The 13,609-nt window shown below is 36.9% G+C and overlaps 1 protein-coding gene across 1 annotated transcript; it reads left to right on the top strand.

Moving 5' to 3' along the window:
* The first annotated feature begins 276 nt into the window (after positions 1 to 276).
* LOC132548339 (uncharacterized) lies at positions 277 to 13,191 on the top strand. Its single transcript, XM_060212195.1, has 5 exons — positions 277 to 391; positions 2,606 to 2,856; positions 9,773 to 9,953; positions 11,297 to 11,473; positions 12,809 to 13,191. The coding sequence occupies exons 1-5, from the start codon at positions 304 to 306 to the stop codon at positions 13,066 to 13,068; spliced, it is 957 nt and encodes a 318-aa protein (XP_060068178.1). The 5' UTR covers positions 277 to 303; the 3' UTR covers positions 13,069 to 13,191.
* The last annotated feature ends 418 nt before the right edge of the window (positions 13,192 to 13,609 follow it).

The raw sequence follows: 13,609 nt of genomic DNA, 5'->3' as shown, positions 1-13,609 counted from the left end.
GATATCAGATGAAAATTCAATCTACAGTTGATTAAGTTAAAATGACTTGAAAACTGCCTTGAGGAATAAAGATTCACTTTAAAACTATTAAACAGCTAAATTCAAATGAAATCTCTTAGTTGTTGCTCTGCTTAAGTGTTGAAATAAACGTTACATTCTGTTAAATTTGCCGTCCTAATGGAGTTGGTATGTACATAACAACTTGCTTGATTACAATTGATTATTTTTCATCTTTTTTATATTACAGATGATTTCTCGCTGTGGACCTGTTGATAACCACTGGTGGCATATTATTGTATCGTCATGGAAACTATCACCTTCATTCCTTCATGGCTGCCATTCTGGGTGGCATTGAGTGTACAGTACTTAGGAGAAGCTAGTCAGATATCAGGTAGGAATTTGAAGTACAGCTGTCTGTCTATATACCTCAGATCAGTCCATTGATAGAGAAAGGAATATGGGACAGGATGTAGGGATATACTTTGTAACTGACTTGGGGGCTCATTGTTTGCAGAGTTGTGGCCCTTTGTTCACTTTTCATGACAGAGTTTACTGTGAAATTATCTATTTTTGTAGGGCCTAATTTTCGTGGTTTTTCAAAAAATTATTATTTTGTGGCGACAGCGTGATTTCATGGATATGAAAGTTTATAATTTTAACAGTTGATGAAAATATGAATTTGTGGAGTAACTGCGAGATCAATGAAAATAAATTCCATATAAAAATAATTTTTTTACAGTATCAGAAGATCAGGGGCTGTAATGGGACGGTTTCATTTAATTGTTATATTTTACCTTTGTTAAGTATATCTAATCTCCTTGCCTGAGCAGTTTTGATACATTAAATTCAATTGTCATTGAAAATATAATACCATGCAGGTACAGTGATCAAGCTACTTACAAGTCCCGAGTCCTGTACTTGTAAAATCTTGATAGGAGAGTTTCTGGAAATACTTCCATTTTACGTTGCGTGATCCATAGCAAAAAGTTGGAAAGGACTCTTAAAAATAAACTATAGATTGATCACTGCAGGTACGGACTGTGGTATTGAACTGCTCATTACACTATACTTTAGATGTTGATGTTCCATCTTCTATGTCAGTTGTATCTACCTTTCTTTATGGGGCTCTGTTGAATACTGTTAGGTATCCATCTTCGATTCCCGCAAGATCCGATCTACGATCGAAGACAACCAGGACGTTGGTTCTCTCTTAATCTGTTAGGAGTCTTATTTCCAGAAATAAATTTTAAACTGAAACTTCGGGTGATTTCTCATAATTACTAATTACAGATAGAACCGTTCTCTTTAAACGCACATGGATAAGGACAGAACATTTACTTCTAAATACACAGATGATTATAGAAAGATACATCAATTATGAGGTTGAAATGATTTTGATAAATATGTTTTCGTCATTCTCTGGTACTCATCCAATTGGCGAAGAAAGGAATTTTAATATCGACATTAATTAATCATTTATTTTCCCGAGATTACAGAGCATTTCTGAGATTAAGATGTTAGTTCTGTAAATGTACTTTTATTTAGTAGTGAATGTTTCTCTTTTAGGTCTACATCACAATTTAACTTAGATTTGTAACGTCATTTGTAAATGTAGTTGTCAAAGAACATTAACAAATTTTTCTTTATGTTTTTTTCCTGTTCATATAATGTAAAATCATTCATTTTCATGATGTTTAATTTTTTTTGGTTCCATAGGTACTTTTAATCCATGAATTCAAACATCCATGAACTAGTAAAAGTATGTGTATATAAACATTTATTTGAGCTTTATTTATCAATGAAATCAAGTTTCTGCAAAATTGGCATTTTTTGGAAATACAATGAAAATTGCTCAAGCCTCAAAAGAATATACGATTTTACAGTATTGGAGCAGGGTAATCCTTGTAGGGGTCAAGGGGTCATTGGCTGAAAATGAAAATTAAATTTACGCAAGAGATGATCAGTCATGCACAAAGTGAGGTACACAGCTAAACCATGTACATTGATTCTGATCATAGCTAGATGAAGCCAGAAATTTTAAGATGATTTGAATGGTTGTTTCATTCATTTAACTGTAAAAATCAATGAATGTTATCACTTCTGGATTCTGAGTGGTAAAGTTTCTTGTAGATTAACAGTACAAGTCTGCCTACAGCTATTAGGTTAACCTAGGGCAGATCCTGCGACAGCGCTACCATTCAGTGACATTTCATGACCTAACAAATTCATGGGAATCCTTAAATGGGTTAATGTGTTTCAAGGTCACTGTTACTTTAGCTGGAAATTTAAGAAAAATATAGTAATAATGTGCATGAAAGGTGGGTGTTTATGTCTTACAGCTATTGTCGTATTGCTCAAAGAATTTTATTGTAACTTTACGTAAAGATCAATGACACCTCAGATGATTCATGTTTTAGGGTTCCAAGGTCAGAGTTACTTTTACTATTTATGGAAATTTTTTCTCAAAATATTATTTTTATTCATGGGAGGGAGAACATAAGCTTGTGTATTACAGATTTTTTCTACTTTTATTTTGTATTGTTAAGACATTTAGGAATGACCTTGATGTCTTAGACTACATTCTATTTTCATTATTCACTTTCAGCCAATATTGACATGCCCTGCAACACTGGACAAGAGTATGTGCTTGGCCTAGGTGACTATTTGTCCGTTGGTGCCAGAGGAAACCAGTTTTTCACAGGCTCCTGTGCCATAAGTTTGACAGCAAAAGACAAGAATTTTAAGTGTAATAAGATCTGTTTCTCGATGGACTCCTTTCGTTTCACCACCTGTGACATCATGTTGAGTTTCTATGACTCCGGAGTATGGAATTTTGGCACGGCTAAACCAGAATTTGTAGGTATCATTTATAAACCCGGATCTTATTGCAAGGGTGCAAATGGTGAAATGTAAAAAAAATACAGAAATAGTACCATCCTTACTTTGTTGTTAACAATGCATTCTGATAGAAGTGTCCTTGAATACTAGCAGTACAAGTCCTGAATTTAACCAATTTTGGCAATTTTTAACCCTCATTCAAGGGTGATGGGGAATGCTGATTGAAGGATTGAATTTCTACATTGTTCAGATTATTTGGAGAATAACTACAAGGGAACTCGGGTAAATTTTATCTCGGACAAGACCATTTATGAATATTTACTTGAGTTCTATTGTAGCCAGCATTCTGCTCTAACTCATGAATCAATCAATTATCACTGTATTTGCAATTTTCTTTGTCTCACATGTCTAGCTTCATTATCCATTTCAAGGGTTGAAGACACAAAAATAATGCAAATATTTAGTTTACTAACCTTAAAACTACAAAGAATGGCCTGTTATTGTTTCAGCCTGTGTGTGTTGTCATTTCAAAGAAGTGAAAAATAAACTTTAAATATTCCACTTCATTAGCAAAATACACAACCTTTATTTTATTGAAACATCATAGGATAAAACCTCAAGTAAACAGTTTGGCTTAAAAAATGATCTTAAAAAATTCAATAGACAATTTTTCTAATGGAGGCATTACGAATGCATGAAATTCAAGCCCAATGTGTTAAATGATAATGTTACTCAGCATTTTTCATTAACATAGCACTACTCATGCGAGAGAGCTAGCATTATTGATGTGTAATGATGATGGGCATTGGAAAAGTTACACAGTTGATCACAACTGTTGTCATCAGAGGTAACACACTTTTCTTTGATGCCTGTTTTATAGTAGAAATCTGATGACATTTATCATCAGTGAAACTTCACCAGGTCAAATTTAGGAATACTGAGCCTTTGTCAATTAGGAACCACTCTTAACTCACTGATGGACCTCTGTTGGTTCACTGGACTCGTGTTGGATCACAGGTAGATCACTGCTGAACCTTTGGACCACAGGTAGACCACTGCTGAACCTTTGGACCACAGGTAGACCTCTGCTGAACCTTTGGACCACAGGTAGACCACTGCTGAACCTTTGGACCACAGGTAGACCACTGCTGAACCTTTGGACCACAGGTAGACCACTGCTGAACCTTTGGACCACAGGTAGACCTCTGCTGAACCTTTGGACCACAGGTAGACCACTGCTAAACCTTTGGACCACAGGTAGACCACTGCTGAACCTTTGGACCACTATTGGACCACAGGTAGACCACTGCTGAACCTTTGGACCACTCTTGGACCACAGGTAGACCACTGCTGAACCTTTGTACCACTATTGGATCACCGGACCTTTGTTGGACCACTATTGGACCACAGGTAGACCACTGCTGAACCTTTGTACCACTGATGGATCACTGGACTCGTGTTGGATCACTGGACCTGTGTTGGATCACTGGACCTCTGTTGGATCACTGGACCAATGGTGGACCAATGCTGGAAGATTGGACAACTGTTGTTGATAAATGTTTAAACATCAGTGGACCAGTCTTAACTCAATGGTGGACCACTTTTGGACCACTGTTGGATCAATGGACCGCTGTTGGATCACTGTTGGACCACTGGACCTCTGTAGGATCATTGGACCATTCTTAATTTACTGTTGGACCACTGTTGTCAAATGTTAAACCCCTTGTAGACCACTGATGGATCATTTGATGACTGTTAGACCACTGATTGACCACTGCTGGACCATTGGACATTGGACCACTAAATGTTAGACCAGAATTACATGTACATCACTGTTAGACTAAATGTTGGTACAGAGTTACATGTACATCACTGTTAGACTAAATGTTGGTCCAGAGCTACATGTACATCACTGTTAGACTAAATGTTAGTCCAGAGTTACATGTACATCACTGTTAGACTAAATGTTGGACCAAAATTACATGTACATCACTGTTAGTACACCACTGTTAGACTAAATGTTGGACCAGAGTTACATGTACATCACTGTTAGACTAAATGTTGGTCCAGAGTTACATGTACATCACTGTTAGACTAAATGTTGGTCCAGAGTTACATGTACATCACTGTTAGACTAAATGTTGGACCAAAATTACATGTACATCACTGTTAGACTAAATGTTGGTCCAGAATTACATGTACATCACTGTTAGACTAAATGTTGGACCAGAGTTACATGTACATCACTGTTTGACTAAATGTTGGTCCAGAATTAAGTGTACATCACTGTTAGACTAAATGTTGGTCCAGAGTTACATGTACATCACTGTTAGACTAAATGTTGGTCCAGAATTAAGTGTACATCACTGTTAGACTAAATGTTGGTCCAGAGTTACATGTACATCACTGTTAGACTAAATGTTGGACCAGAGTTACGTGTATACCACTGTTAGACTAAATGTTGGACCAGAATTATGTGTACATCACTGTTTGACTAAATGTTGGTCCAGAATTAAGTGTACATCACTGTTAGACTAAATGTTGGTCCAGAGTTACATGTACATCACTGTTAGACTAAATGTTGGTCCAGAATTAAGTATACATCACTGTTAGACTAAATGTTGGTCCAGAGTTACATGTACATCACTGTTAGACTAAATGTTGGACCAGAGTTACGTGTATACCACTGTTAGACTAAATGTTGGACCAGAATTATGTGTACATCACTGTTTGACTAAATGTTAGTCCAGAATTAAGTGTACATCACTGTTAGACTAAATGTTGGTCCAGAGTTACATGTACATCACTGTTAGACTAAATGTTGGTCCAGAATTAAGTGTACATCACTGTTAGACTAAATGTTGGTCCAGAGTTACATGTACATCACTGTTAGACTAAATGTTGGACCAAAATTACATGTACATCACTGTTAGACTAAATGTTGGACCAGAATTACATGTACATCACTGTTAGACTAAATGTTGGACCAGAGTTACATGTACATCACTGTTTGACTAAATGTTGGTCCAGAATTAAGTGTACATCACTGTTAGACTAAATGTTGGTCCAGAGTTACATGTACATCACTGTTAGACTAAATGTTGGTCCAGAATTAAGTGTACATCACTGTTAGACTAAATGTTGGTCCAGAGTTACATGTACATCACTGTTAGACTAAATGTTGGACCAGAGTTACGTGTATACCACTGTTAGACTAAATGTTGGACCAGAATTATGTGTACATCACTGTTTGACTAAATGTTGGTCCAGAGTTACATGTACATCACTGTTAGACTAAATGTTGGTCCAGAATTAAGTATACATCACTGTTAGACTAAATGTTGGTCCAGAGTTACATGTACATCACTGTTAGACTAAATGTTGGACCAGAGTTACGTGTATACCACTGTTAGACTAAATGTTGGACCAGAATTATGTGTACATCACTGTTTGACTAAATGTTAGTCCAGAATTAAGTGTACATCACTGTTAGACTAAATGTTGGTCCAGAGTTACATGTACATCACTGTTAGACTAAATGTTGGTCCAGAATTAAGTGTACATCACTGTTAGACTAAATGTTGGTCCAGAGTTACATGTACATCACTGTTAGACTAAATGTTGGACCAGAGTTACATGTATACCACTGTTAGACTAAATGTTGGACCAGAATTATGTGTACATCACTGTTAGACTAAATGTTGGTCCAGAGTTACATGTACATCACTGTTAGACTAAATGTTGGACCAGAGTTACATGTACACCACTGTTAGACTAAATGTTGGTCCAGAGTTTCATGTACATCACTGTTAGACTAAATGTTGGTCCAGAATTATGTGTACATCACAGTTAGACTAAATGTTGGACCAAAATTACATGTACATCACTGTTAGACTAAATGTTGGACCAGAGTTACATGTACATCACTGTTAGACTAAATGTTGGACCAGAGTTACGTGTATACCACTGTTAGACTAAATGTTGGACCAAAATCACATGTACATCACTGTTAGTACACCACTGTTAGACTTAATGTTGGACCAGAGTTACATGTACATCACTGTTAGACTAAATGTTGATCCAGAATTAAGTGTACATCACTGTTAGACTAAATGTTGGTCCAGAGTTACATGTACATCACTGTTAGACTAAATGTTGGTCCAGAATTAAGTGTACATCACTGTTAGACTAAATGTTGGTCCAGAGTTACATGTACATCACTGTTAGACTAAATGTTGGACCAGAATTATGTGTACATCACTGTTTGACTAAATGTTGGTCCAGAATTAAGTGTACATCACTTTTAGACTAAATGTTGGTCCAGAGTTACATGTACATCACTGTTAGACTAAATGTTGGACCAGAGTTACATGTACACCACTGTTAGACTAAATGTTGGTCCAGAGTTACATGTACATCACTGTTAGACTAAATGTTGGTCCAGAATTAAGTACACATCACTGTTAGACTAAATGTTGGTCCAGAGTTACATGTACATCACTGTTAGACTAAATGTTGGACCAGAGTTACGTGTATACCACTGTTAGACTAAATGTTGGACCAGAATTATGTGTACATCACTGTTTGACTAAATGTTAGTCCAGAATTAAGTGTACATCACTGTTAGACTAAATGTTGGTCCAGAGTTACATGTACATCACTGTTAGACTAAATGTTGGTCCAGAATTAAGTGTACATCACTGTTAGACTAAATGTTGGTCCAGAGTTACATGTACATCACTGTTAGACTAAATGTTGGACCAGAGTTACATGTATACCACTGTTAGACTAAATGTTGGACCAGAATTATGTGTACATCACTGTTAGACTAAATGTTGGTCCAGAGTTACATGTACATCACTGTTAGACTAAATGTTGGACCAGAGTTACGTGTATACCACTGTTAGACTAAATGTTGGACCAGAATTATGTGTACATCACTGTTTGACTAAATGTTGGTCCAGAATTAAGTGTACATCACTGTTAGACTAAATGTTGGTCCAGAGTTACATGTACATCACTGTTAGACTAAATGTTGGTCCAGAATTAAGTATACATCACTGTTAGACTAAATGTTGGTCCAGAGTTACATGTACATCACTGTTAGACTAAATGTTGGACCAGAGTTACGTGTATACCACTGTTAGACTAAATGTTGGACCAGAATTATGTGTACATCACTGTTTGACTAAATGTTAGTCCAGAATTAAGTGTACATCACTGTTAGACTAAATGTTGGTCCAGAGTTACATGTACATCACTGTTAGACTAAATGTTGGTCCAGAATTAAGTGTACATCACTGTTAGACTAAATGTTGGTCCAGAGTTACATGTACATCACTGTTAGACTAAATGTTGGACCAGAGTTACATGTATACCACTGTTAGACTAAATGTTGGACCAGAATTATGTGTACATCACTGTTAGACTAAATGTTGGTCCAGAGTTACATGTACATCACTGTTAGACTAAATGTTGGACCAGAGTTACATGTACACCACTGTTAGACTAAATGTTGGTCCAGAGTTTCATGTACATCACTGTTAGACTAAATGTTGGTCCAGAATTATGTGTACATCACAGTTAGACTAAATGTTGGACCAAAATTACATGTACATCACTGTTAGACTAAATGTTGGACCAGAGTTACATGTACATCACTGTTAGACTAAATGTTGGACCAGAGTTACGTGTATACCACTGTTAGACTAAATGTTGGACCAAAATCACATGTACATCACTGTTAGTACACCACTGTTAGACTTAATGTTGGACCAGAGTTACATGTACATCACTGTTAGACTAAATGTTGATCCAGAATTAAGTGTACATCACTGTTAGACTAAATGTTGGTCCAGAGTTACATGTACATCACTGTTAGACTAAATGTTGGTCCAGAATTAAGTGTACATCACTGTTAGACTAAATGTTGGTCCAGAGTTACATGTACATCACTGTTAGACTAAATGTTGGACCAGAATTATGTGTACATCACTGTTTGACTAAATGTTGGTCCAGAATTAAGTGTACATCACTGTTAGACTAAATGTTGGTCCAGAGTTACATGTAAATCACTGTTAGACTAAATGTTGGACCAGAGTTACATGTACACCACTGTTAGACTAAATGTTGGTCCAGAGTTACATGTACATCACTGTTAGACTAAATGTTGGTCCAGAATTATGTGTACATCACTGTTAGACTAAATGTTTGACCAAAATTACATGTACATCACTGTTAGACTAAATGTTGGACCAGAGTTACATGTACATCACTGTTAGACTAAATGTTGGACCAGAGTTACGTGTATACCACTGTTAGACTAAATGTTGGACCAAAATTACATGTACATCACTGTTAGTACACTACTGTTAGACTTAATGTTGGACCAGAGTTACATGTACATCACTGTTAGACTAAATGTTGGACCAGAATTATGTGTACATCACTGTTTGACTAAATGTTGGACCAGAATTACGTGTACATCATTGTTAGACTAAATGTTGGACCAGAGTTACATGTACATCACTGTTAGACTAAATGTTGGACCAGAGTTACATGTACATCACTGTTAGTACACCACTGTTAGACTTAATGTTGGACCAGAGTTACATGTACATCAATGTTAGACTAAATGTTGGACCAGAGTTACATGTACATCACTGTTAGTACACCACTGTTAGACTAAATGTTGGACCAGAGTTACATGTACATCACTGTTAGACTAAGTGGGCCACTGCTATTGGAGTACAATTCTTGATATTCTTAAATTACTGTTAGTCTGCTATTTTACAGTGACACCATATTTACCGGTTGTTGGAAATTCTAGGTTTAATTTGTAAATTATGTGTCTCATTGAAGATTACCAGGTCACATGCTACCATTAATTTTATTGCATAGCTTGTATTTCTAGTCATAATATATATATTTACAGAGTGGTACATGCCGGGCCCCCGCACGTGGTGACTGGTGTACCAGTGGTACCACTGCAGTGGTGAGACTGGAGAATTTGCGTGGAAACCTGGCACGGATGGTGGGAAAGTATGAACTGCAAATGACTGCCAGTGCTCGGTGTTCTCAAGAAAAGGCAGATATAGAACTGATTGAAGCCAATGGTAAGTGTCCTTACCTGTACCAGAATTTCACTGTTTCGTTACATGTCTAACATTGTTAAAATCAGCAGGTTAGGAACACCCCAGGGAAGTTGTTACTGACGCAATTTTATAGGCTTCTAAGTGTTTCTTTCAGAGTGTGCCGTAAATAAAACACCAAATTTTTGAAAAATTATACGTTTCGTTGAAAGTCACACTTTAAAATTTTTTCAAGAATTTCAGTAATTTCGTTCATTATCAAGCTTCAAAACTCTTCCAACTCAAGATGTTTATGATAGATTAAAGGGGTGTGGCTTTCAAGGAAACAGATACATAATGACCTACAGAACTTTTATTTACGGCAAATTCAGCGGTGAAATACCAAGAACTTCTGCAATGTCCAAATTTTCTGAGGGAGTTCCCGACCCCATGACAATCAGGAAACTATTTTCCTATTTGACAAAAAAGAAATTGCAGTCACTGGTTTCGATTACAACTTAATTATATCTTGTAAATATGTTCAATTACTTAATCTAATATATTCTTTGCTTCAATTGCAGAATTTTGTCTGTTGATTTTTTTGTTTATTTGTTTTTTGTCAACGGAAAAAATATTAATATAAAATTTCACCATATGCTGTTGTATACAGGGTAATTAAGGTTGATTCGGTTATGTTGTCAAACTTGCATCTTTTTATAATAAATTATATTTCTTGTCATTAACGTGTTTTAATGGCTTGGTATTAGTTCTGTCTGTATTGTTAATGATATAGTTCCATCTTCAAATGTCAAGTTTATCGAGGTTTCAATTTGATATCTTATATAATGTATTGGAACCTATAGATAGTCAGAAATGATTCCAATCACTGAACTTTGACCCAGACGAACGGCCAATGTGTTTTAGATAGAAATTATTTACTTCTTTACAGTACAGTAGAAAGCACTTAATGTCACATCGGTTAGTGTCTCATTGCTGTTATATATTACGTTTCCTTGAAACCAATTTTTTCCCTATATATTCTATGTAATCCACTTATTTCATGTGCGCAATGCTTAATATCACTTGATATCATGATGATAAGTGGGTTTTCTCTGTACAGAGTTTGATTGTAACAAAATTATTACCCTATATAAGTATCAGATAGTGAAGGTCACAGATCTTCATGTTTGCCTTTTGACAAATATCTCATTTCATCAAATCATACAAACTCTTTTATTTTCCCCATGGAAAGGACTCGAAAATCTATGTTTCATTCTTTTTCCCCTTAAATTTTCGTCTCCGTTAATGGTGGGTGCCATGATAGCCATGCTGGTTCCTGTGATTGTGTTATGTGAAATAAATTGTGTACTCTGTTTTATTGTTTGTAGGTGAATCAACCTCAGGTGGTATCAGTATGACTGTGATGGTGGGCGCAGTGCTCGGTTGTGTAATTCTCTGTCTCTTGATGGCCGTCATATTATTGGCTGTAATGTATCGGAGAAAACATCAGCAGCAAACTTACCGCCAGGCAGCTACCACAATCTCAAACACACCAATCTCACCAGGTAACCACACCCATCTCCCCAGCTACCACAATCTCAAACACACCAATCTCACCAGGTAACCACACCCATCTCCCCAGTTACCACAATCTCAAACACACCAATCTCTCCAGGTAACGACACCTATCTCCCCAGCTACCACAATCTCAAACACACCAATCTCTCCAGGTAACCACACCTATCCTCCCAGCTACCACAATCTCAAACACACCAATCTCTCCAGGTAACCACACCATCTCCCCAGCTACCGCAATCTACAACACACCAATCTCTCAATAAACCACGCCCATCTCCCCAGCTACCACAATCTCAAACACAGCAATCTCTCCAGGTAACCACACCCATCTCCCCAGCTACCACAATCCCAAACACACCAATCTCTCCAGGTAACGACACCTATCTCCCCAGCTACCACAATCTCCAACACACCAATCTCTCAATTAACCACTCCCATCTCCCCAGCTACCACAATCTCCAACACACCAATCTCTCAATAAACCACACCCATCTCCCCAGCTACCACAATCTCCAACACACCCATCTCTCCACTAACCACACCCATCTCCCCAGCTACCACAATCTCTAACACGCCCATCTCTTCGGGTAACCACACCCAACTCCACAGCTACCACCGTCTCCAACACACCCATCTCTCACTAACCACACCCAATTCCCCAGCTACCACAATCTCCAACACACTCATCTCTCCAGGTAACCACACCCATCTCCATTCTCGTGGGTAACTATATCCTCTATTCCAGGTAACATCCTCTGTTCCCAGATAATCATGTTCTTGTATCCTAGTTCTGTTCTAAGATGACTCTATCCTTTCCTTGATATTTACTTTTCCCCATTACTCATGATGAAAATTTCAGCATAGATATCATATTAAACTTGGAAGATGTTTCCTCCTCCAAAAAAACCCTGGAGATATTTTACATTGCTTTACATGGCACTTTGACTGTCTATATTGATTAAGTGCCCAGTCCTGGTCAGGATCATTTGTAGCTTTTGTTGTGTTTGTCCTGTTGGGAAAATTATCACAAATTTTTAGCAGGGTAAGACTAAAAGTGAAAATGCCAAGGCCACAGAGAACCACATACACTGTTAATGGTCATTGCTGTCTTACTTCTTCTTTTTTCAATTAGTATAAATGAATTTGCAATCTCCTTTTTTTTTATCAAAATATTTTCATCGAAAGGTCATATTTTGTTATTATGAATCAGAATCTAAAACTAGATATTTCCCTTCAAATAATTAGAAAAGGAATTTTCAGTTCTCATGCTCTGGACATTTTTCCTGATCAGTTTTGTGTATCATTATCCTGTTTGTTGACAGAGACGTCGTACCGCCCTGTACAAGAGAGTTGTGGCGTTATTGACCAAGTGGATGATGACTGCACGCCTGCATTACTGAAAGAAAAATATAATTGTGAACGTGAACGTACACCTTCTCACCCTCGACTTCCAACTGCGCCACCTGTTGATGATTGTTACACAGATTTAAGACCCCCTAGTTACAGCTACTGTGTAGCTCCCCCTGATTATAGCGGAACACCAATGGACAGTTCTGTTCCGAGGGACGACAACCCACTCTGATGTATAGAGGAGACAAAATTAAAAATAAATGACTTTGACATTCAATCATGCATATCAAAGTTTGAAGAGTTATGTCCCCTTTGATTGAATTGTCTCCAAAAGAGGTCTCCCTTAGCCTCTCTAACAAACTCCATTGGTTTCATTGGTTAATGAGGTGACCAATCAAAGTTCATTTCATTTTAATGGATCCATTGATATGATTGGTCGTATACCATGGAGTGGACCAATGAAATTCTTTGTATGAATGATTTAAGTTTTTCTGTAATCATGTCAGGACTTGACTTACTACAGAGGATAAAAAGACCCAAAATCGTGCAATTTTGAATCACTACTAGCGACAGTGTTACATTAGGTCTGTAGCTATGAATGAAATGCATAATTAATGAGTCTAGAAAATATATTTCGAATGTATGTAAATGTATTTGAAGAATTGGAACTGTTCCTTGTCATAAAATACCATTCCTCATAGCCATAGAAAGTGACTGTATCTCATTTTTTTAAGAGAGCAAGTACAACTTGGATGAAAAGTTTTAAGATTTTT

The sequence above is a fragment of the Ylistrum balloti genome, unplaced genomic scaffold, assembly GCF_031769215.1.
Source record: "Ylistrum balloti isolate Yb309-2 unplaced genomic scaffold, AGI_CSIRO_Ybal_v1 Utg370008, whole genome shotgun sequence".
Lineage (NCBI taxonomy): Eukaryota > Metazoa > Mollusca > Bivalvia > Pectinida > Pectinidae > Ylistrum > Ylistrum balloti.
Note: the sequence above shows the minus strand (reverse complement) of the source record. Positions and strands in the feature narration are given on the sequence as shown.